This window comes from Lutra lutra, chromosome 6 (genome assembly GCF_902655055.1).
Source record: "Lutra lutra chromosome 6, mLutLut1.2, whole genome shotgun sequence".
Classification (NCBI taxonomy): domain Eukaryota; kingdom Metazoa; phylum Chordata; class Mammalia; order Carnivora; family Mustelidae; genus Lutra; species Lutra lutra.
This window is the reverse complement of record NC_062283.1, coordinates 151,613,849-151,639,365: the sequence shown is the minus strand read 5'-3', so window position 1 is coordinate 151,639,365 and position 25,517 is coordinate 151,613,849. Positions and strand designations below refer to the sequence as shown.

Here is a 25,517-nt window from a genome sequence, read left to right as displayed (position 1 = left end):
GAGGGAATGGGAGAGGGAGAAGCAGGCTTCCCACCAAGCAGGGAGCCCCACTCGGGCCTGGGATCATGACCCCAGCCAAAGGCAGACGCAGAACAACTGAGCCCCCCAGGTGCCCCAAATGTGTTAGTTCTTAGGCATAACTACTCTTTCTCTTTTTATTGTTTTGCTATTTTGATAGGTGAAAAAAATGTAGGTAGTTTACTACCATATAGATTTTTTCGACCCTGTGGGGCATCACAGACCTGCCTGCGTGATCCCCTGCATAGGGCACCCACCCTGGGACTGCCGACCGTCCTATAAATACCACTGCCCTGGACACGCTGTGTGCGGGCCGCGAACACAACCCTGGGCCATCCGGGTGCTCCGAGCACGGCCCGCTTTCCCCCACTCCGGCTGCAGCTATCTGTCTCCCTCACAGCTCCTGCTCCGACCAGTCAACACGGAGGCGAAGAGTACAGCCCCGTGTGTGAGGGTCACTCCCAAATTCGGATGGGCGTGAGTCTTTCTTCTACAACCCGGGACACAAGGCAGCCAGCGACGTTTGCATGTTTACGTTCTATACTCTGTCCATGCAGGGACCAGGTAGGGGTTTTAGGGCTTTCTCGGGTTTTACGAAATAACGCAGCTGGACCTCTTGCCCCCCGTATGTCCTTCAGCATTAGACCACACAGCCTGCTCCGTATGGAAAGGTTTTATCCACTTATACGCGAGAAAGGGCGCGCTCAAGCAGGGGGAGCGGCAGGCAAGGAGAAGCAGGCTCCCCGCCCAGCCGGGAGCCCTACCCGAGGCTGCACCCCGGGACCCCGGGATCATGGCCGAGCCCCCGGGCGCCGCCGCTCCGTATTCACGTGGCGGAGACAGTTATTAACACGAAGAAGTCCTGCCCACGGCGGCCCCCGAAGCCGCGGGGAAAGCCCGGCTCCTAGAACTCCGATCCCAGTCGGCTGCCGGGCCCCGCGGCTCGGACCCCCTGCGGCCCAGGGTCAGCGCAGGGCGCCGGAAACCGCATTAAATCCACGTTGCGCTCGGAAGTTGCACAAGCCCGCGGCTCGGTCCCAGGACACGTCTGCGCTGCCGGCCGGCCCGGGGTCCGTGCCAGCCCCCCGCTGCGCCCGGGGTCCGTGCCAGCCCCCCGCTGCGCCCGGGCGGTGGCTCCGATCTCCGCCCCCGCCGGCGGCGCCTACCGCGCCGGTCCCCGCGCCCCCACCGAAGGCAGCTCCCGGGACCCGACCGTCCCACACGGGCCTGCGAAGAGCCGAACCACCGAAGCCTCCCGCCTTCCCGCCCAGACGACGTCGCCGCGCGTCCCCGCCCGCCAAGGTGCCCTTGCGAGGAGGCGGCCACCCACGCTGAGGCGGCCGCAGGAGCCCGGCCCGTCGCGGCGGCACCATCGCGGCCGCCAGCCAATCCCCCGCCGCCTCCGGCCGTTTTACGGCAGCAGGCCCCGCCCCCGAGCGCCGCTGAGGGGCGGTGAGAAGGTGTGCGGCGCAAGCCAGCCAATCCGTGCCGCCGCCTCCCGCCCTGCGTCCTCCCATAGGCCGAGAGCCGGGCGGCGCGGCGCGGCCGTAAGGCGGAGCCGGCTGTCGTGAGGCGGGCCCGCGAGCCGGCGAGGCGTCCGCGCTGCCCGCTAGGCTGGGTGTCATTGGGCTCCGAGGAGCGCAGGCGAGGGCGGCGCGGGCGGCCTGGTGTCGGGCACGGCCATGGCGGGCGCGCTGGTGCGGAAAGCGGCGGACTATGTCCGGAGCAAGGATTTTCGGGACTACCTCATGAGGTGACGAGCCCCCCGGGCCGGACCCCGGCACCAGCGAGGGCTCCCGGAGGTCGGGTCCGCGCCGCCTGGGACGCGGAGTCACAAGGGCGCGGCAGCCGGGCGGCGGGGCGGTGGTTGGCTGTGGCCGGGCGGCGGGGCGGGGGGCCGGCGGGCTGTGGGAGGACCCCGCCCCCGGCGCGGCTTCCTGGCGGGAAGTCGCCAAGTCCCCAACGGCAGGCCGGGCTCGGGGCACCTGTCCCGCGGCTGCGCGCCCAGGTGTGCGGTGGCGGTGCGGGGCCGCGGGGCTGGCAGGCGCCAGTGGGAGGCGCTGTGAGAGCGCAGGTGCGCTGCAGGTGCGCTGCAGGTGAGCGCAGGAGCTGCGGTGCTGCGTCCAGGCCGCCCTCCGGTTTTCTGGTTTTAGGGACCCCGTGGGAGCGCCGAGGGGGTCAGGCCGCGCCTGTGTACATGGGCTGTTCTGCCGACCGAGCCGGCGTCTCCCCGAGGCCGCGCTCGCTCTCGCTCGATTTCCTCTCCGGTTAGAATGTAAGGGCATTGGCGGGCGAAGGGCCCGAGGACCCTTTATTGGATTTCACCGACTCTGGGGGCGCCGGCGGTTACTGCCGAGCGCTTGGTAGGACCGTGAAGCAGTTCTAAGTAGCTTCTCTTAGGGCCGTGGTTAAGACCTAGTGAGGCGTGGGGCCCGGTTTGGTCTGTCTGTCCGTCTGTCTTTTCAGTAGCGAACGGTGTGTCGAGAGGCGAGTCGTGCGGCCCGAGGAGACCCAAGTCCTGTAACCGCGCGGAGGCCGCGGTGTGAGGGCGGCCGGAGCTTTGCCTGTACGAAAAGGGTTGATTTTAAAGGCCTGGCCTTGGGGCAGGAACCGTTTCCCGTAACTTCACGGCGCGGCGCCGGGAGACAGTAATGCGGCCTCGTGCTAGAGCGAGTTGGAAACGAGCCTCACTCCTGACTTTCCAGACGCGAAGCTTCTTTTTTTTTTTTTTTTTTTTTAAGATTTTATTTATTTATTTGACAGAGACAGATCACAAGTAAGCAGAGAGGCAGGCGGAGGGGGAGGAGGAAGCAGGCTCCCTGCTGAGCAGAGAGCCCGATGCGGGGCTCGATCCCAGGACCCTGAGATCATGACCTGAGCCGAAGGCAGAGGCTTAACCCACTGAGCCACCCAGGCGCCCCCAGACGCGAAGCTTCTGTACGAAATAGGACTGTGGCTGATGCAGACACGTTTAGTGCGCGCGGCAGTTATTTATCAGGTGAAGGCGTTGGGAAATCTGAGCGCCTAGTGGTGCGAGGGTATGTTCTTCGCCGCCGCGCGAGCTTACCCCGGCTCGTGAGTGCTGCCTCTGATGCGCATGCTTCTGCTGAGGTAAGGAGCCCTCCTAGTCTTTAGGTTCAGCTAAGGACAAAATTGTATAGAACAATTAAGAATCGACCAGTTACACTTACTCATATTTAAAAAAATACCGATGGTTACCTAACATTTGTAGGGTTACTACATAGTGTTATGTAATGTAATAATAGGAATAGTTTGTCAAGTGTATTTTCCAGGAAGAGAGCTTGGTTTCCTATTTCTTATTTCTATTACTATTTTTACGATTATTTTCTATTTCTTTTTCTTTTTTCCTCTAGGGGATTGGTTTCTGAGAGGCAGGCTTTTCCGTTAAATACTTTGACATAGGGCTTAACCTCTTTTCCTAAGACTAACTTCATGTGGCTTAATATGTACATACTTTTTCCAGTGTTACTTTGAGTTAAGCTCTGACTCAATGAGGAAAAGAAGAGAATCGCAGTGTCCAGGAAGAGAGCTGCCCGCTAGGGCCTCAGACAGAACCACTCCTAACCAAGGGACCACAAGCAAGTCCAATCCCAGTGGACCTCGGTTGCTGAGACATGGGTTTAATGATAATGCCTTATCTGGTGGGGTTCTTAAGAACATTAAACTGGATGAGGGATGTGAAAATATCCAGAAACTCCAAATCAGTGTTCAATTTACACTCTGCTCTTTTCTGTGTGTGAGCAGGAACATTGTATTTTTTTTTTTTAAGATTTTATTTATTTATTTGACAGACAGAGATCACAAGCAGGCAGAGAGGCAGGCAGAGAGAGAGGAGGAAGCAGGCTCCCTGCTGAGCAGAGAGCCCGATGTGGGGCTCGATCCCAGGACCCTGGGACCATGACCTGAGCCGAAGGCAGAGGCTTTAACCCACTGAGCCACCCAGGCGCCCCAACATTGTATATTTTTAATGGATAAAGTTAAAATCTTAAGTGTGAGGCCTAAAGCTCTGTGATTTTTTTACCTGGAATCACTTTTGTGAACTGAGTATGTGGGGTGGGATCCAGGCTTGAATTCGATACCATTCTTGGAACAGTGGGATTTCCTGCCAGCACTGCCAGTGACGGAGGGTGGTTTGAGGGCTGGTATCCAAACCTCACCACAACATCTTTATTTAAGCTTTTTCTCCTGGAAAGAGAAACTCTTTCTCCTAGAACTTACCAGAGGAAAGTTTTCCCCTCTGTGTTCTTCCAGGCTTCTGGCTCACAGCCCTGCTGTGCTTTTGTAAAGTAGATTGAAGCATAAAGAAGAAAACTTCTTTGTGTCCCTCTTCTGGATCAGACATGATTCTTCTCACCTCAATAACTTGTTCTGTCTACTTTGCACTCCCTACCAGCTGAAGATCTGGATTCTTTTACAGCCTACTGAAGGGATCTAGAGCTATTTCTAAGCTAAAGCTGTTCTAGAATTTTATCTTTTATTTATTTAATTTTTAAAAAGATTTTATTTATTTAACACAGAGAGGGCGGAAACGAGAGAGAGCGAGCGAGCGCACAAGAGAGGGAACACAACAGGGGCAGTGGGAGAAGGAGAAACAGGCTTCCTGCTGAGCAGAGAGCCTGATGTGAGGCTCGATCCCAGGGCTGTGGGATAATGACCTGGGCCAAAGGCAGATGCTTAACGACTGAGCCACCCAGGCGCCCTGTTCTAGAATTTTAAAAACTATTTTAATAGCATAGTTGAGTGTTTTAGCAAAAATTTTAAGTCATATATTATAGAGATATTTTAAATTTGTGTCAGTCACATTTTATAAGGCTGAAATGTCTTTCTTACTAAAGTGGATTTCCTAGTGTATTTTTTTCTTTTTAAGAATTTATTTTTAAGTGGGGCACCTGGGTGGCTCATTGGGTTAAGCGTCTGCCTTCGGCTCAGGTCATGATCTCAGGGTCCTGGGATCGAGCCCCGCATCAGGCTCTCTGCTCGGCAGGGAGCCTCCTTCCTCCTCTCTCTCTCTCTCTGCCTGCCTCTCTGCCTACTTGTGATCTCTTTCTCTCTCTGTCAAATAAACAAATAAAATCTAAAAAAAAAAAAAAGAAGGGAATTTATTTTTAATTATGCTCTATATCCGACATGGGGCTTCAGCTCATAACCCTGAGAAGCAGAGCAGTGTCCTGTACCTGCTCAAATGCCAGGCATCCCTCGAGGTATATTTTGAAATGTTGATTTTTTTTCCACAGAGAAACAGAAGTTAAGGAAGGAAACAGGCTCTAACTATAGGTAGTTTGGACTTTGATTGGATCCACACTTCCACACATGGAAGAAAACAGCTATAAAAGGCATTACCAGGATAACTGGGCATAACTAGATAGGTTTGTTTTTGTTTTTTTTTTTTTAAGATTTTTAATTTTAGGGGCGCCTGAGTGGCTCAGTGGGTTAAGCCGCTGCCTTCGGCTCAGGTCATGGTCCCAGGTCCTGGGTTCGAGCCCCGCATCGGGCTCTCTGCTCAGCAGGGAGCCTGCTTCCTCCTCTCTCTGCCTGCCTCTCTGCCTGCTTGTGATCTCTCTCTGTCAAATAAATAAATTAAAAAAAAAAATCTTTAAAGATTTTTAATTTTATGACAGCGAGAGACAGAGCGAGAGAGGGAACACAAGCCGGGGAGAGGGAGAAGCAGACTCCCGCCAAGCAGGGAGCCCGATGCAGGGCTCGATCCCAGGACTCCGGGATCATGACCTGAGCGGAAGGCAGACACTTAACAACTGAGCCAGCCAGGCACCCCTTAAATAGGGTCTTAATATTAAATAATATCAAGTAATTGCTGACAATTTTTACTAGAAGTCATTTACAGCAGTGTTATTAAACCCAAATGATGAGTTAGAACGCTAGCCCTGATGATCTTTCGCTGTGTCCTGGGCAGTTGCTCACCTTTTGTGCTTTGGTAGCTGTTCGCCAACATAGCATCGTGCTTGACAAGAGTAATATTCCGTGCTTAATTCCCTGGGTTCTGGTGCTCTTTCTGGTGCCTTCCATCTCCCTCTCACGATTTTTTTTTTTTTTTTTTTTTAGATTTTTATTTATTTATTTGACAGAGACAGACACAGAGGGGAGGGAACACAAGCAGGGGGAGTGGGAGAGGGAGAAGCAGGCTCCCCGCTGAGCAGGGAGCCCAATGCGGGGCTCGATCCTGGGACCCTGGATCACGACCTGAGCCGAAGGCAGACGCTAACACCTGAGCCACCCAGGCGCCCCTCCTTTCACGATTTCTTACCTTAGTGAGGATCTTGAATCAAGAACTTCCTGGATCTCTACTATTTTTTTTTTAAGTAATCTCCACACCCAGTGTGGGACTTGAACGCAAGACCCTGAGATCAAGAGTCGTGCGCTCGACTGACTGAGTCACAGGCACCCCCTATGTTTGTGTGTGTGTGTGTGTGTGTGTAATTATTTCTTCATATACCTTCTTAATGGAGTAAAAGAAGATAGCGCTCTCTGCTTTTGCTGTTCTGTCATTCCTCGCTGTCCCGAGTTTTGGTCGTGAAGGATCAGTGAGGTCGAAGAGTGCGTGTTGCGGCGTGGGACGAGTGCGTAAATGAGGGGTCCACAGCAGTCCGCAGGCTCACTCTGTGGACGGACCCTCCCTGCGAGCGGGCAGATGCGCACGTGCACGTGTGTGTTCGGATGTGCACGTGTGAAGGGTGGTCTCTTAAGCAGAACTTAGATCATGGGGGATTTTACATTCGTCAGTCTGTCAGCGCACTTAGAAATCCGAAATGAATGGGGTGTTTGCCAGGGATAGTCTTTAGTTGATAAGGAATGCTGTTCTAATTTTACTCCTTGTTTTCAGGAAAGCTTTAAGGATTTCTCCTTACTACCCGGGTGAGAAGTGGCCGTAGGACGACAGGAACCCCTTCCCGAACGATAGAGGAGCGCAGCTGGGACAGACCTTGGGCGTCTGATAGGCCAGCGCCTCGCTCGCCACACGAGGAAGTGCTATCTAGTCCGAACTTGAGGCCTCTGGACCTCAAGTTTGCGGAGCCACAGCGGGGAAGTCGGGTTAGGGTTCAGAGGAAAATAGCAATGCACAAGAGTGGTTTCAAAAAGAAGTAAGGTTGGGGCGCCCGGGTGGGCTCAGTCAGTTAAGCGTCCTACTCTTGACTTCAGCTCAGGTCGTGATCTCGGGGTCCTGAGATCGAGCCCTTTGTCGGGCTCTGTGCTCAACGCACAGTCCACTTGCCCCTCTCCCTCTGCTCCTGCCCCCCGCTTGTTCTCTCTTTCTCTCTCATTCAAATAAATAAATAAAATCTTTAAAAAAAAAGGTAAGGTGAAAGGTACTCTGTGCCTCTTCTCTCTGCCCCTCTGCTTCCGGTACCCTGCCGCTGGCTTCCCTTCCCCGCCGTGTAACTGGCCCTCAGACATTTCCTGCAGCAGATGGAGTTGAAGCAGAACTGGCCACACGAGAGCCCTGTTGCCCGCACAGTCCAGTTCCCAGAGGTCATTTCCGTCGTCCAGTTGGTAGACTGTGAGCCTGTCACTTGGATTCCCTTAATACTATCTAAGCAAATGACCAGGGACAGGGACTAACGGTGCTTTCAGAGAAACCGAACAGTTACTGTCCGTAATTTTAGGAAAATGAGCTCAGATTGGCAGTGTTCAGGAGACATTATGAAAATAAAAATAAGCTTAGAAGAAATCTCGAACCCAACAGCCACTTCCAAATTAATGAGAAAAACAAGGACAAGTTTTGGGGGTTTGGTTTTGTTTGGAATCACACGGCAGCTGTCCTTCGTCCCCTCCACCATCAACCTCTGCCTGGAAGGTCCGGGCTCCTCCTGAGAGTTCAGGGTGTAACTGAACACGAGAAGGAAGACCCTTATACTTTTTTTTTGTTTTGTTTTAACCTTCATGTAAATAAAGGCAGCATACCAAATAGAAAAATCAGGGATTTTTTTTTTGTTTTTTTTTTTTAAGATTGATTTACTTGAGAGCATGTGTGCACACTGGTGAGGGGCTTGGGGGTGGGGGAAGAGGGACAGGATCTCAGGCGAACTCTGCACTGAGTGGGGAGCCCGACTCGGGCTTCTCAGAACCCCAAGATCATGACCTGAGCCGAAATCAAGAGTGGGACATTTAACCGACTGAGCCACCCAGGGGCCCCCAAACCAGGGATATTTCTTTATTACAGTTTTACATAACTCTCCCCAAATTGAAGTTTGTGTGTTGCTTATAAATTTATCGTTCCTTGGAACAGATCCTCATACACACTTTTTTTCATTAGCGTGGGCTCTGCTAAAATGCAAAAATACGGATTCCGGATTTTCTGATTTCGTAGTTGGTTCATGGTTTGGACAAATGACATGGAATTAAGGAATGTTGAGTTGTGGATTTTTGTATCTGCCAGTGTTTAGAGTGACTCTATCCTCTGCGTGTTTTACGGTCATTAAATCATGTTTTAAATAATCAACATTACATTCTTTTTGAGTTTTTCTTCAACTTATTTAAATTCTAACAGAACAGCTCACCCATTTCTTGCATCCCCCAGTCCCTGCCTCTGGTAACACCAGTATGTTCTCCGTACCTCCTGAGCGTGTGTTTCTGGTTTTGTTTTTTACGATTACACATATAAGAGAGATTACACAGTATTTGTCTTTCTCTGACTTACTTCACGTAGCACAATGCCCTTGACGTCCTTCCACATTGTAGCAAATGGTAAAATTCATTCTTTATGGCTGAGTAATACTCTTGTATACATGTACTACAATTTCTTTATCCATCCATCAGGGGCCAGTGAGATGGTTTTCATATCTCGGCTGTTGTAAATAATGCCTCGGTAAACGTGGGGTGTATATGTCTTTTCAAATTAGTGTTTCAGCTTTCTTTAAATACCCAAAAGGGGAATTTTGGGTCATACTGACTTCGGTGTTAATTTTTTGAGGGACTTCCGTACTGTGTTCCACAGTGGCCACACCAGTGACATTCCCACCAACAGTGCACAACCGGTTGACATGCTGCACGTCTTTGCCAACACTTAACTTTTAATTTTTTAAAAAAGACTTTATTTATTTGACAGCGAGAGATCACAAGTAGGCAGAGGGGCAGGCGGCGGCGGCGGGACGGTGGCGGGGAGGGGAGCAGGCTCCCCTCTGAGCAGAGAGCCTGACATGGGGCTCGATCCCAGGACCCTGAGAGCATGACCTGAGCCGAAGGCAGAGGCTTAACCCACTGAGCCACCCAGGCGCCCCGATCTATGTCTGTTTTTATGCTAGTACTATACTGTTTTAATTCTACATCTTTGTTATATAGATTGAAATCAGGGAGCCTGATGCCTCCAGCTTTGTTGTTGTTTTTCAAAATTGCTTTGCCTGTTCAAGGTCTTTTATGATTCCATGCAAATTTTAGGATTGTTCTATTTCTGTGGAAAATGCCATTGGAATTTTGATAGGGGTTTCATTGACTCTATGTTGCTGGGTAGTATGAATATTTTAACAATATTAGTTCTTCCCATCCCTGAGCATGGAATGGCTTTGTGTTTCCTTGTGTCATCTTTAGTTTTTTTTGCTAATATCTTATAGTTTTCAACATACAGGTCTTTCACTACCTTGATTAAATTTATTACTAGGTATTTTATTTTTTTGATGCAATTGTAAATGGGATTATTTTCTTAATTTCTTTCCGATAGTTTATTATTGTAAAGAAACAACAGATATCTGTATACTGACTTTATAATATATAACTCTACTAAATTTGTGTAGCATTTTTTGGTGGAGTCTTCAGGGTTCTACTTTATATCACATTAGCCACAAATAGTAACAGTTTTTTCCCCCCTAAAATCTTTTTTTTTTTTAAGATTTATTTACTCGAGGGACACCTGGGTGGCTCAGTTGGTTGGGTGGCTGCCTTCGGCTCAGGTCATGATCCCGGCGTCCTGAGATCAAGTCCCGCATCGGGCTTCTTACTTGGCAGGGAGCCTGCTTCTCCCTCTGCCTGCCACTCTGTGTGCTTGCTCTCACTTCTCTCTCTATAACAAATAAACAAATAAAATCTTAAAAAAAAAAAAAAGATTTATTTACTCGAGAAAGAGCACACGAGCAGGGTGGGGGCAAAGGGAAGGGGAGAGGGAATCATAAGCAGAGTCCCTGCTGAGTGTGGAGCCCTTCTCCGGGTTCATTTTCATGACTCTGAGATCATGACCTGAGGCAAAATCAAGAGTCTCTTAAAGGACTGAGGACCCAGTGCTCCTTAAAGATTTTATTTTTAAGTAATCTCCTACACCCAACATGGGGCTGGAACTCACAACATCAAGATCAAAAGTCATGTGCTCTACCAACTGAGCCAACCAGGGGCCCCACAAATAGTGATGGTTTTAGTTTCTTTCTGATTTCAGTGTCCTTTCTTTTTCTTCCCTAATTGCTCTGGCTAGGACATCCAGTACTGTGTTGAATAAAAGTGGCGAGAGTAGACATCCTTGTTTCCATTCTTAGAGGAATAGCTTTCAGCTTTTCACCGTTGAGTGCGGCGTGAGCTGTGTGCTTGTTTTGTGTGTCTTTGTTATGTCCCGTTGCTGTTTTATCAGTGCGGTCTCTCTTTCTCCTTTATTGAGAGTTATTATCATAAATGGGTATTCAGTTTTGTCAGTTTTTCTTCCTTCATCTGTTGAGATGTTCATATTTTTTGTGTCCTTCATTTTGTTGATGTGGTGTAGTGTGGAATAGAGCACACTGATACATGGATGCCAAACCATCCTTGACGCCTGAGGATAAATCTCACTGATGAGAGCGGATGCTCCTTCTAATGTATTGTTGAGTTCGGTTTGCTCGTATTTGAGGATTTTTGCATCTGTGTTCATCAGGGATATTGGCTTGTAATTTTCCTTTTTGTATGGCACCCTTGTTTCGCTTTGGAGTCAGGGCAGTGCTGGCCTTGTAAAATGTTTTTCTAAGAGTTCTCCCCTCTTCTAGCTTTTGGAAGTGTTTGAAAGGGATTGGTATTGGTTCTTCTTTGAATATTTGGTAGAGTTCACTCGTGAAGCTCTGTGGTCCTGGACTTCTGTTTGTGGGGAGGTTTCTGATCACTGATTTCAGCCCCTTCACTAGTAATCAGTCTGTTCAGATTTTCTGTTTCATCCTGATTCAGTCTTGGTAGGTTGTATGTTTCTAGGGATTCATCCATTTCTTCTAGGTTGTCTAGTTTGTTGGTGTACAATTACTCATAGTAGTCTCTTACAGTCCTTTGTATTGCCGTGGTATCACTTCTAGTATTTCTTTCATTTCTGGTTTTATTTGAGTTCCCTCTTTTTCTTGGTGAGTCTGGCTCTGTTTTGGTTCCAATTTCATTTATTTCTGCTCTAATCTTTGTTATTTTCTTCCTTCCAGTAACTTGGGGCTTCTTTTGTTCTTTTTATAGTTCCTCTAAGTATGTTAGGTTGTTTGAGACTTTTCTTGTTTCTTGAAGTAGGCTTTTACTGCTTTGAGCGTCTTTCATAGAACTGCTTTTGCTGCAGCCCTTAAATTTTGGTATGATAAATTTCCATGTTCGATCGTCTCAAGGCATTTTTTATTTCTTTTTTGACCTATCAGTTACTCAGTAGCATGTTGTTTAATCTCCATATATTTATGAGTTTTCTAGCTTCCTTCATGTAATTAATTACTAGTTTCATATCACTATGGTTGGAAAAGATGCTTGATTTCAATCTTAGATTTATTAAGACTTGTTTTGTGACCTAATATATGATCTGTCTTGGAAAATGTTCATGTGCACTTAAGAAGAATATGTATTTTGTTGCTTTTGGATGAGGTGTTCTTTATATGTATCTGTTACCTTCATCTGGTCTAACTTGTCAGTGAAGGCCAATGTTCTGATCCGTTTTATCTGGATGATTTATCCATTGATGTAAGCAAGGTATTTAAGTCCTCTGCTATTATTAAGTTGATGTCTGTGTCACCCTTTAGGCATGTGCACATTAGCTTTACATATTTATACATTTAGATGCTCCTGTGTCACAACTATTATGTCCCCTTGTTGGAGTAACCCCTTTACCATTATGTAACACTTTTTTTGGTCTCTTATTACAGTCTTTGTTATAAAGTCTGTTTTGTCTGATATCAGTATAGATAACTCCATTCTTTTGGTTTCCATTTGTGTGGAAACTTTTTCTATCCTTTCATTTTAGTTTGTGTGTTCTTATATCAAAAGCATATTGTTGTAGACAGCATAGAGATGAATCTTGTTTTTTTTTAACCGATTCAGCTCTTCTTTTGATTGAAGAATTTGGTCTGTTTACATTAAAGGAATCGTTGTTGGTACGTGCTTATTGCCGTTTTGCTTATTTTCCGGATATTTTGTAGTTCTCTGCTCCGTAGTTCTCTCACTCTCCTCCTTTGGTGTTGTGATCACCTTTCGTTATTTTTTTGTCATTTACTCCAGGTTTTTGCTCTGTGGTTACCATGAGGCTTCTATATAACTACTTGTATCTGTAACAGTCAGTTTTCAGTTGATAACAACTGTAAGTTTGATCTCATTCTAAAGCTCAGCACCCCTCCCCCTTAATTTATATTTTTGATATATTTTATGTCTTTTTATCTTGTCCCTTAACTAATTACTGTAGTCATTGTTATTTTTGCTACTGTTGTCTTTTAACCTTCATACTAGCTTTATAAGTAGTTATTTGACTTACCTTTACTATATATTTATTTTTCCAGTGAGATTTATTCTTTTGTGTATGTTCTTATTACTAAATAACTTATTACTTATAAGGCTAATTTAATGGTGATGAACTTCTTTAGCTCTTGCTTGTCTGGAAAATTCTCTTGCCTTCTATTCTGAATGGTAACTTAGATGGGTAGGATATTCTTGGTTGGAAGATAAGCATTTTTTTGTGTAAGCATTTTCATGCTGTAAAATAGGGTAGCATTTGAACTGTTGTACAATTCACAAAGAGTCCTGAATTGAAAACCAAATTATCTCCAAGTTGACCTTTTAGATTCTAATCTAACCTTTTAGATTAGAACTACATCTTTTAAAATATTTTCATGGCAGAAATGTGCCACTGGTAATTTATAGCTAATTAAATCTGGTTCTTTGTTCAGATCTTGAACAAAGATGCTTTAAGAATAGTGAGACTGAAAAAAAAAAATCTCTAGTCAAGAAATGGGCAGAAGATGTGAACAGACATTTGTCCAAAGAGGACATACAAATGGCCAACAGACATATGAAAAAATGCTCCACATCAGTCGGCATCAAGGAAATACAGATCAAAACCATGGTGAGATCCCTCCTCACACCATTCAAATGACTAAAACTAACAAGTCAGGAAACAACAGATGTTGGTGAGGATGCAAAGAAAGGGGAACCCTCCTGCACTGTTGGTGGGAATGGAAGCTGGTGCAGCCACTCTGGAGAATAGAATGGAGGTTCCTCAAAAAGTTAAAAACAGAGCTACCCAATGACCCAGTAATTGCAATACTGGGTATTTTTCCAAAGGATACAAACACAGTGATCTGAAGGGACACCTGCACCCCAATGTTTATAGCAGCGATGTCCACAATAGCCCAAATATGGCAAGAGCCCAGATGATGTCCATCGATAGATGAATAGATAAAGAAGATGAATGGTGCATATATACACAGTGAAATATTACTTAGCCATCAAGAAGAATGAAATCTCATCTTTTGCGACAACATGGATGGAACTAGAGGGTATTATGCTAAGCGAAATATAAGTCAGTCAGAGAAAGACAAAGACTATATGATTTCACTCATGTGGAATTTAAGAAACAAAACATGAACATAGAGGAAGGGAAGGAAAAATAATAAAAGATAAAAATAGAGAAGGAGACAAACCATAAGAGACTCTTGATTATAGGGAACCAACTGAGGGTTACCACAGGGGAAGGGGTTGGGGGATGAGGTAACTGGGTGATGGGCATGAAGGAGGTTATGTGATGTGATGAGCACGGGGTGCTTCATGCAACTGATAAATCACTAAATTCTACCTTCGAAACTAACAACAACAAAGAGTAGTGACCCTGCTGTGAGTGTGGTCCACAGTCTACTAGATTATGCTGTGGGAGCCGGTAGGGCAAATCCCCAACTTCTGCCGCAAAGCGCCCTGCTCGGTTTGGACTTCCTATGAGATAGTCTTGGTAACATGATCTCTTACAACAGTTCTAAAAATTCACTTAACATCGAAAGGCTCTTTCTAGGGTTCTTGTATTTCGTAATAGAAACTATTTGAAGAATATTACTATATTAGCATTGTTAGTGGATATATTTTCATGCTGGCAATTAGAACCTTCTTGATCTCTAAGTCAAAATGGTGAGAAGAGCCATTTGGATGTGCGTTTATAAAGGATTTTATCATTTTATTTCATTAACTCAGTACCTAAACTTTTAAGATTTTGTCATACAAAACAATTAAGCTATATCCTGCAAAAAGAATTGCCATTTCAGAAATAGAAGTAATTCATCATAAAATTTTTGATGCATTTTTGAATGGGTACCAAGTTTAACATTCAGAAAAACACAATGTCGTAAGTTTTTACTATTCATTCATTCATTCAACAAACACTTGCTGAATGGTTATAAAATGCCAGGCACTGTTGGAGGTTCCAGAGTCTTAGAAGTGAACAAAATGTAAAATTATATGCCTGTTTTTAGGGGTTCTCATTCTGGTGATAACCTGTTAGCCAAAATGGTGAAGGCTCCCCGTTGCTAGAGTTCTGCGGCTCTGTGTTCTTGCTACCTGGTCATTTCCAGAGGAGCGCCCCATCAGCCTGCGCCGAGCGTGAGCCGCCGTGAGCCGTGGAGGGCAGCAGAGCACCATCCCATGGCCAGGCCAAATGACACGTGCCACAGATGTCAGTACACACCAGATCTCAGACGCTTAGTACAAAGACAGAATGTGAAATGCCACATTGCTAAGCTTTAGTTGAGCACCAGTTCAAATTAAATTATTTTTGACAGGTTAGAATAAACTAACACAGTTCTGTAGTTTCTTTTTACCTTTAATGTGGCTTCTAGAAATTTTAAAATGACATATGTGGCTCGTAGTAGTGACTTGCATTATATTTCTATGGGACAGCTTCCCTCTCAGGCTTACGCTTGTCCTGGCAAAGGAGAGGTTTCGTTTTGCTGGGTCAGAGCTGCTGTTAGGAATGTGTGCGGCTCAGCTGGCGGTTCTGCTGCTGAAACTTGAACACACGTGTGAGGCTGAAGTAACCTGATAGAGCCGTGATCTTCGAAAACATCTAATCTTTTCTTTTTTTCCCCCCACATCTCTCCCGTCTGAACCTTGGGGACGCCTCACAAAATAGTACGGTAAGAGAACCACTCTACTTTATCTTAGGCTCTTGCAGACTTTGTGTGCTGCCGGACTTACGGACAGCAGACCTGGCTTCCTTTGCTTGAGCTAGTGGACGCAGCTGCCGTGGCTGGCGGCCCTCCCAGTGGCCCCTTGCTGGCCCTCGCCCACTCTGGGCGCTTGCTCCTGGCAGGACCAGTGCACTGGCTGCTGAGCTGGACCAAACACGCGTTTCCGAACAGGGACGTGCGAACTCAAGGTTGCAGTCGATAGAAAGGATGAATTCTTCACGTTCTACAGTCGCCTCTTTCCATACACTGTTGTTGAGATCATTTTTACCTTTCGTGTTCTTTTTAAGAAACCCGTTTCAGGTGTATCTCAGTGTTTATCATCACAAGCGTGTGTATCTCCCCTAACTAGCTGAGCTCTGTTCACACGTCACGGGCCTCAGACTAGAACCTAGAATGCCACCATGTGAGCCAAGTCCCCCAGAGCTACTTGAGGTGTCAGATCCTACCATGGTCCTGCTCCTTGGTCCCAGCTGTGGGCAGAGACGCCTTTGTGCCTGGTCATGGAGAAACTCTCCAGGCTCTGTTCCAGCCCCAGCTCTGTGTGCGAGAAGGTAGATGTTGGGACCAACGCGCAGAGCAGAGCTGTGGGATGCACCCTCCCAGTCCAGACCTCTCCAGACGTCTCCAGAGCTCTGGTGGGGGGTTGTGGGGAGCAGTCACTCCGTGTCCAGGTGTAAGAAATTACAGTTCCAGCCACATGAGTCTCCCTCAGATAATGTCCGGGAGACAAGAGGACTGATTAGCCGCCACCCCCCGACCCCCCCACCCCACCCCAGAACCTCTGAGATTCCTCACACCAGCTGTGTCTGATGCACGAGGTCATACCTTGTGTGCGGGCCCAGGGGCTCTGACGCTTTGCACCTCGCGGCCTGGGCCTCCTGCTTCCAGTGAAGTGCGTTAAGTAAGTGTGTCAAAATATTCTCCTATTAGGCCAGACGTAATTGTCATTGACTTTTCTTGCATTTCCCTTGTTTCCTACTTCTAAATGAAATTTCGGATATTACTGACTCCTGGTCCTTGTTGGTCAATGTTAGAAAAGCACTCAGCAGTCTGAGTTTGCCTGAAATGCCCTGACGGCGGGAGTGGGCCACTGACGAATGGTCTGATGACTAAAAAGGGGGGTTGGCCAACAAGGAGTGGTTTCTTTCATACTTTAAAGTGTTGAAAATTGTACATTAATAAAAGACTTTTTCCTTTAATGGGAAAAGCCACTGAACTCAGTTCACCTTCAGAACTTAAATCGATGGGATGTTGCTGCTGTTGACAGCATGATGTTAACTTAAATGGCGTTAGGGTGACATCGTTTTGCTGTCCTGGGACAGCTGCCATCATAGTGTGAAAAACCGCTGAGACTTCCCTAAACGTAGGTTGTTGCTGTGACTTCGAAAGTACCTTCCAGTCTTAATTTCTTAGTATCCCTGGGGTTCCGAGTGATTTCCGAGCTCTCTGATCTGAATATATAGCTCGTAGGGGCTGGGAAGCCACTTCTCCCCTTCACAGTTGCTTTCTTCAGAAATGATCTCCAATCTAGGATCGGCGTTAAAAGAGATTTTGACAAATATCTTAATGAAAATTTGAAAAAGAGGTTTTTCGAGATTTAAACATGACATTATCAAGAATATTGTAAGGAGATTTAAGTGGTAGGCAGCGGGAACTGGGTAAGAAGTTAATCTGATTTAAAGTTCTCTGAGTGGGACGGAGATTACCTAGAGGTAATCTGGAAGCTGGTGGGGGCCTTGGTGATCAGCCAACTCCTTTCTGACGTGGGGCTCACCCTGGAAGAGCCACCAAGTCCGTGCAAACCCTTGAACAGTCCGTGCCCGGACGTTAGCCGGCCGGCCGGCCGTTGACCAGTATACCTGCATGTGAACGTCAAGTTCCCCGCACAGCACTCCCCTCATTGTTTAAGGGAAGAAGCCCCACCTTCTCCTTCTCCTTCTCTCCTCTTCCCGCCTCCCCTTATCCTTCTCCTTCTCCTCTCATTTTTGTAGCATTTCTGGGGCCCTGTAGCCAACTGGGGTCTTCCCATTGCTGCCATCAATGACATGAAAAAGTCTCCAGAGATTATCAGTGGGCGGATGACATTTGGTAAGGACACAGATTTGAATAATGGGGAGGACTTTACTGTGTGGAATTACAGGGTCACAGGCTCCTGGGCGTGCACTCGCGGCTGTAGCTGCGGTGCCGCGGTCACTCTCGGAAAGTAACACACAGGGAAGGTGGCCTGCACGGGTGCTGCTTGCTCCTGGGGAGGGAGAAACAGGGCTGTTTGGAAATACTCACCCAGGACGTGTCAAGGTCCTGTGTGCCTTTCAGATCTAGTACACACAGCTGCAGATGTGTCCTCTTGAACTTTACTTGGAAGAAGTGCCTTTAAGTTTATTTGAAGTCCTGATATTTGACCTTAAAAATCTCGTGGGGATTAAGCAGCAATTGTTTCGGACGGTGGGTTGGGAACGGCTCTGGGAGAGCAGAAAAAGCAGCTAGAGCCCCCAGCCGCGGTAGCAAACGCATGCCTGAGATGTGTGCTAAGGTCACCCGGACGGCAGAGTGATGCCCAGGGCACGCTCCCCGGTCGTGGGAGCGTGTCAGCACCAACGTGTGTTGTCTGTGAAGGTTGTAGCAGAAGAGACTCGTTTTCTGATGAAGGCGACCGAGCCGCCGATCTGCGGTCACAGCAGCTCGGAGTCCACTGGGCTGTGAGTCACGCCTGGCTTTGCTGTCCCTGCAGCCCTCTGTTGCTACTCGCTGACCTTCATGAGATTCGCCTACAAGGTGCAGCCCCGGAACTGGCTCCTGTTCGCCTGCCACGCCACCAACGAGGTAGCGCAGCTCGTTCAGGGCGGACGCCTCCTCAGGCACGAGTAAGCAGCCCCCGACGTCGCCACGCGGTTTGGGCAGTTGGGGAGAATGAAACTTAAATCTAGAAGCCTCGGGGGACCGGCTGTGAGCGTGCGCGTGCGAGATAACGTTAGCAGTTGGGGAGCTGGATTCTGAGTGAGAATGTGCCGTTGGAAAGGACGAAAACGCACTGCCCAGTTGAAGACTCTGCTCGGTCAGTGAGTGCAGCGTGGTAACAGGAGGTGGATGTTACCGTTTGATAAAACGAGAAGTTGAAATAAATGCGAGCGTGTCTTCCTGATGCCACCCAAGGTCGTTGAGCCGGGCGGTGACATTTGTTTCTCATTGGATTTTTCTTTGTGTTTATTTCCAGGATGAGTAAAAAGGCATCAGCCTAACAGCGGGAGAGGAGAGGCCACGGGTGTGGAGGGACGGCCTTGCCGGCGCTGCTGACTCACGGATTCCATCCTCAGATTAGTCTTGCTGAGGACACAAGCTGAATGCTGTGTTCACTAGCGCGGTTTCTAGAATTAGCTGAGCGCCCCTCAGACAACTCTCTGCTGCCTTACACGCCCTGAATATCCTTTCTCTGTGATGGTTTTATCTGCAGTAATGCATATATTACTTGGTGGAATTTACTTAATGACTAACTGAAGAGAGGAAATTGGGATTTTTTAGACACCGATGGCTGGCCACGGGCCCTGTCCCTGCCAGTGGTCGAGAGCGTGTCTGGGCTTCCGTGCGGCGCGCCTCCACAAGTGCTGGAACTTAATGGCAATAAATGATTTAAATACCCTTCAAACGAGTACGACTCAGTGTCTTGCTGTGTTGAGAAACTGCGAAACTGTAATGTCCCTGCAAAGACGGTTGTGGGTTAGAGCCTGGAGCTCCTGGGAAGGTGTCCCCATGCCTAGAGGGTCAGCCTCTAGGACGCGCCGCCCATCACCCTCGGGGCAAACCCAAGACTGCGTTCCCCAGTGCGGCCCCCCACACCTGCCCGAGCCGCTGGCGCGGGAACTGAGCCGCAGCCCGGCGCCGGCCATCCAGGTGCTGTGTGCACGGACACCTGGCAGGAGGGGGTCCCGAGACAAGTGCTGCTGTCATGTGCGCTCACAGGGCTGTGAGAGCTCGATAATCCCCTTACTTCGCCGGGCAGGGTCGGTTGCACTGCCATCTGTCCCCTGTGGCAGGGGTGGCCTCGAGCGGAGGCGGCAGGCAGCCGGGGGCAGGGTGTGCGCCCCTGGTTGGTTCTCTCCTGTCACTTTTTTCATTTTACAGGTGCGACACTGTTCACAAAGCGTTTTCGTCTCGCATTTTCATCTCTCTCGTGCCCCCCTACACACAGGCCGGGGGGACAGGAGGACAGGTGCTGCCTCCCTTTTGTGGGCCAGCGGCTGCACTGGGACACCGCATGCGTCCCTGGTGCCCTCAGGCTCTTGGCCATGCAGCCGACCTGGGGTGGGGCTGGGGAGAGGCTGGACCGGTGTCGCGGAGTTCACAAAGCACCCTCGACCCTAACGCAAGTACCGTTGCTTGTGAGAGACCCAGACTGTACAGGGGCGTCGAAGGGACCCGCTGCGACTTTCCTGGCCTTTGCTCGTGTCCCCGTTCCCGCGCCAGCCAGCGCAGCTTTGGTGGTCTGGGATTCTTCTCTCTTGTCAGCGTGGAAGAGTCTCCTCTGCCCGGCACGCGTGCTGCTGGGGAGCGAGGGCCTCTCCCCCACTCTCCGGAGCCGTGGGGGGCGCGGTGCACACCGTGTAGACATTAGAGCAGGAAGGGCCCCAGTGACGTGAGTGTGCAGGCCGCAGGCTGCCTCAGTGGGCCTCGCCTGTACACATCACGAGAAAGTATGCGGCCCACAAGGTCACTTCTCTCCTGCGGGCTTCCGGGGTGAGCGGGAAACCTGCAGAGGAGCCCGGACGAGCTCTTGGGAGGAAAGTGTGTGCAGATGCAGAAGTCGGACGAGTACGGAGTGCCCAGAGCCCCGTGGGAGCCGGGAAAGGAGCAAGGGGCCCACACCGGACACTGATCTTGTCCCCGGCTCCCTCAGTCCAAAGTTCGCAAGCCTCCGCCTTCTCCGAGGGCTTGCAGGGACAAAAGCGAGGGAGCAGGTGAGCTGAGAAGGCGAGAGGAGGAGAAGGAAGGGCTTACGGGGGGAGCCAGGCAGTGAGAAGGTGCGAGGCGTTCCCGTTCCACCGCCGGGAGCGGGTTCCTGGTCTCACCAGCATCAGCACCCGAGTGCGAGTCTGTCCAGAGCAGGGTTCCTGTGGTTTTCGTGTATAACCATTGGCCAAAAGGACCCTCCCAACAACGGGGTCTTCGGCCCCCAGGTCCTGGCCTCGTCGAGAGAAGCCCGTGGGGTGAGCTGCGCGCCTCCCCTGCACCCAGGACTCTGAGGCCCAGTGTGGCTCCTGCTGTTACACTTTCCTCGAAGGACCTGGCAAAGGCTGGCTCTCCAGGGCCGCGTGTGTTCACGAAGGGAGGCGTCTGCTCTGCACTCGGGGCAGTGCCCTCCGCGACGCTCGTGCGCTCCGGTCCTTTCCCAGCCTTAGCCCCCCAGAGGGCAGGCCACAGCCCCACTTGGGCCGTGAACGCAGGAGCCACAGGAGGCCGGCCCCAGCGGGGTCCTCGCTCCACCGCTCTAATGCCAGGCCGAGGTTGGCTTGAGGCACAACTGGGTTTACCTGGAGAAGCCCAGTAAGACATAGACTGTTCTCTCTACAACCGAGACTCTAAATGGCTTTCGTTTCCGATAACAAAGACGGTGAGGACACAAGCGTGCTGTGTCCAGCTCCCAAGGTGAGGTCGGCATGAGCCGGCGAGGCAAGTGCGCTCGTGGCTTCAACTCCACGGACGTCTCGTTTCTTGTGATAGCCTCGTGGGGCAGAGGTGACCATCGTCCAGTGCTTCCTGCACAACATGGCCTGTCGGCCACAGACAGCGGGAGTCCTGGCCGGGGCTGCCCTTGGCTATGGTGGCCAGAGTGAGGAAACCAGAGAATCAACGGCCTTTTGTTTGCTAATCTGCCCTCACCCACTGCCGCACGTCCCAGGCGCCTGGCAGGGGGAGGGCCTGCCTGCTGCCCTCAGTCCCTCCCCATCCTTTTACCCCTGCGGCTTGGCTCAGCAGAGGTTTTCCGGATCCTTCTGAATGGGGTTTTTACAGACTAGTGAGGTAGGAAGCACCAGGCTTTAGATGTGAGGTCCCCACATGTCCCCATGGGGTCATGTTACTTAGAAGTCACTTGGTGGCCTTGAAGATGAGCTCCCTTTCCAGCTCTAGAGGGAAGCAAGTGGGGAGACCATGTGATCGAAAGCAAAGCTCTGGTGACTGGGGCTGGAGCCCTTGGGCCTCGAGAGAAGAGCCGACCACGGTGGGAGGGGTCTGCGCGGGAAGTGGCCATCCTTGTCCCCACTCGGGGACCTCAGCCAGGCTGTCTCACTGGACTCCCAGGGTTCAGGCTTGGTTTTGGTGAATGTAACCGGAGCGACAGAAACATTGCACGAGGACGAGCTACTGACAGCTGCGTTCCAGAAGCTTTATTAGGAGAGTCCCATCTGCCTCACCGCAGGGCGGAGCCAGCCACGTCCGGCAGCCCACAGGCCCCGGACGCTCCCTGTGAACCTGCCCTCACTGCTCCCCTAACCCTGAAAGCCCGTCTGCCTGCAGCAGACATGACCATACCAGCCCCCGCGGGCCCTCCCCCCCGGAACTAGCGGTTCTGGGACCGTGGCGGTCTAATGTTTGCTTCCCAGCCCCTCACCCCCGCCAGAAGGTGCAGCTCCCCATCACCAGGGCCGCTCACGTCACACACAGACGCAGCCCCACAGGGAAGGTGGGACACACCTGCTCGGTTCTCTTCTCTTCCACCCCATTTCACAAGCGAGGTATTGCTGCAAAAGCTGTTTCATGCGCAAGAGATTACTGTGGGTTGGTTTTTCTTGCCTTTTTTTTTTCGTGGCTCTTTCTTTTTTGAGCATAAATATAGACTCATGAATTTTCATAGATTTAATGCAGTTTTACCAACTTGGGTGATTCTGCTTTTTGTGTTTATTTTTTTATAGCTCATTCTCCCCCCGCCACCCCCTGCCAGGCCTAGCTAGAGAAAAGAAATTTAATTATACATATATATTTTTCCCCTTAAGATTTTATTTATTTATTTATTTATTTATTTGACACAGATAGAGAGAGACAGCACAAGGAGGGAGAGCTGCAGGGAGAGGGAGAAGCAGGTTCCCTGCTAAGCCGGGAGCCCAGTGTGGGGCTCGATCCCAGGACCTGAAATCATGACCTGAGCCAAAGGCAAAGGCTTAACCCTCTGAGCCGCCCACGCGCCCCCATTTAATTACATTTAAAAAAAAAATTAAGTGAGCTTTATGCCTACCATGGGGCTCGAACTCATGACCCTAAGATCAAGAGTCACATGCTCCACCAACTGAGCCAGCCAGGTGCCTCTTAGAGAAAATATCTTTAAGCACATTGGCTGGTGGCATGAAAAACTGTGGAAGTAAAACATGCACTTGTCAATACTAGAGTAATTAATGTAATTCGTTCAATATGCATTGGATAAAGATCTCATCTTGTTTAAGTCAAAATACGAACAGATAAATAGAGAGGGAGACGACTAGAAAGATGTTTACTGAAATCCAGTTAACACGGGTTTGGGTAGTGTGTTTAAGGTGACTTTTACAACTAGAATGAGCTTCTATTTAAAGGAAAACAACCCGGGGTGCCAGGGCGGCTCGGTCGGTTTGGCGTCTCACTCTTGGTTTTGGCTCAGGTCGTGGTCTTGGAACTGTGGGTTGAGCCCCGCGTCAGGCTCCGCACCGGCGAGGAGCCCGCTTCAGGCTCTCCTGTTGCCGTCCCTATCCGTGCTCTCTCTCAACTGATGACTTCGGGCTAAACGAGGCAACTCGGCCATTTACTGTTTTCATTTCTAGTATCGGCACCTACCTACCCAGTTTGACTTTTTAATCTTCGACGTTTTGTCTTGGGCCCCTTCTGACTTTTATCCATCAGTAAACACGGCGCCCAGCGTTCCCACAGACTGCGCTGTGGACCCCACACCAAGGCTGGCACCAGAAATTCCAACAGTCCTCTCCGGGGACTCGCTTCTGACCGTGTGAGTCTGCGCCTCACTTTGCTCGGGGACGTTCTCGGGAGATGTGTCTCCTGGGGACCTTCAGCTCCCATGGGGAAGCAAAGGCGACTTAGGGAAAAGCAAACTCTAGGGTTTTGTCTGAAATTTTCCCCTTACTCAGAAGTCAAAACGGCTTTATTCATGTCTTTTGTAGCACAATTAAATACCCTTCGAGTATAGTGATCAGAGTTACGTACTTGCCACCTTTTAGGGACTCTAGTTGTTTACTTAAAAATACAGACAGGGCGCCTGGGTGGCTCAGTGGGTTAAGCCTCTGCCTTTGGCTCGGGTCATGATCTCGGGGTCCTGGGATCGAGTCCCACATTGGGCTCTCTGCTCAGCAGGGAGCCTGCTTCCCTCTCTCTCTCTCTGCCTGCCTCTCTGCCTACTGTGATCTCTCTCTGTCAAATAAATAAAATCCTTAAAAAAAAAAAAAATACAGACAAAGAGGGACGCGTGGGGAGCTCAGTCGGTTAAGCGTCTGCCTTCGGCTCTGGTCATGATCCCAGGGTCCTTGGATCGAGCCCTGCGTGGAGCTTCCTGCTCAGTGGGTGGTCTGCTTCTCCCTCTGCCTCTTGCCCTGCATATTCTTTCTCTCTCTCTCTCTCTCAAATAAATAAAATCTCAAAAAAAGAAAAAAATACAGATGAAGAAATCCAAGGCCAAAGGTGCTTAGTTTGTCTCAGCAACAGCACTTTCGGCCCGACTGAGCAGGAAGCCGGGGAAGGGTGACGCGGGGCGGCTCGTGCGAGCTCCCTGCAAAGGTGCTGCAGCAGGCTTGGGAGCGCCCTGGGCACGCCCCAGCCCCTTCCTGGCCACGTGTCTCTGCGCTTCGCGTTCAACAGCGAAAGTGGCACGAGGTACACACAATGACAGACAAGCTCAACGGTGTTTGTAAAATAGCCTGAAAAGTTCTGGACCCATAAGGGAGAACTCAGCTAATTTTATTTAAAACTAAAAAGTCTTCCTTTTCCTCTAGAAAGGAGAGTCTGACAAGCCCTCAAAGGAAGTGTCTGGTTTTCGGTGTTGGTGTCAGCAGTCCCAGGTGAGATGTGACGTCATGGGTAGATCTGGGTCACTCGGCTGACAGGCAGTTCCAGGGAGAACGGGGGAGACGCCCAGCTCCCCAGGACATCCGCAGGGGAACGTGTGTCATAAGCCCAGCCCAGAGGGGTTAAGCAGCCCTTATGGATTTTAGGAAGTTCCCAAACTCCATTTATTTCTCTCTCTCTCTCTTTTTTTTTTTTTTATAAGATTTTATTTATTTATTTGACAGAGATCACAAGTAGGCAGAGAGGCAGGCAGAGGGGGGAGAGGGAGAGGCAGGCTCCCTGCTGAGATGCAGGGCTCCATCCCAGGACCCTGAGATCATGACCTGAGCCGAAGGCAGAGGCTTTAGCCCACGGAGCCTCCCAGGTGCCCTGTTTCTCTTTTTTAAGGTAAACTCGAGCGAGTTAGCACAGAGTGTCCTCTTGTTTTCAGGAGCGTCCCGCTCCCTATTGGGCTCTGGCTCTCAGCGCACCTGCTCGGGGCCAGTCGGGCTTCCCGGTGGACGTGACCATCCCAGGAGGCTGGCTCCCACGGGATAGCTGCCTGGCTGGCCCGGCAGCTCCCACTGCTGAGAACCAGGAGCGGCGGCTGCAGGAGGCTAGGCTCCCCGGGGCTGGCAGCTTGCCCATCCGCCCTGGTCCACGCTGCGAGGGCGCAAGGGTCCTCGAAGCCCCGTCTCAGAGCTCTTCCCGTTCTGCAGGGACCGCGTAACCTGTGGTAAATTCCTCTTCTGCCCGCACGGGTCAGAGTACATGCCCTTAGCCGTGAAGGACTCTAACCGACCTCCCACAGGAGCACGACTTCGAAGTCCTCATGTCCCCAGTTCCTGATGAGAAATCAGTGGAGGGCCATGCCCATCTGGAAATAGCTCTGACCATTATCAGGAAGCAACGTCTTCCTGAGGAAGACCAGAGGAGTGGGCCCAGAGGCTGCTACCCGTGACTCGGGCTCTCCAAGCATCAAAAATTCAAACGTCCTGGACACGGAGGTATAAGACCCGAGCTGCTCGTGCTGGCCAGGTAAGTGCATGTCGACATTTGACTACAGTCAAAGTCTGAGTGAGATTCCAGCAGGAATCACGGAACATG

The 25,517-nt window shown here is 49.9% G+C and overlaps 1 protein-coding gene across 2 annotated transcripts; it reads left to right on the top strand.

Annotated features, from left to right (window-relative positions):
• The first annotated feature begins 1,592 nt into the window (after positions 1 to 1,592).
• Positions 1,593 to 19,041, top strand: MPC1 (mitochondrial pyruvate carrier 1). 2 transcript variants are annotated; one of them, XM_047733340.1, is made up of 5 exons: positions 1,593 to 1,771; positions 10,120 to 10,123; positions 17,390 to 17,486; positions 18,130 to 18,262; positions 18,613 to 19,041. In XM_047733340.1, exons 1-5 carry the CDS (start codon positions 1,701 to 1,703, stop codon positions 18,635 to 18,637), a joined length of 330 nt encoding a protein of 109 aa, XP_047589296.1. In that variant the 5' UTR covers positions 1,593 to 1,700; the 3' UTR covers positions 18,638 to 19,041. The 2 variants fall into 2 exon arrangements, with proteins under 2 accessions (XP_047589296.1, XP_047589295.1); XM_047733339.1 differs by lacking the exon at positions 10,120 to 10,123 and adding an exon at positions 15,341 to 15,344 and having other exon boundaries at positions 1,594 to 1,771.
• The last annotated feature ends 6,476 nt before the right edge of the window (positions 19,042 to 25,517 follow it).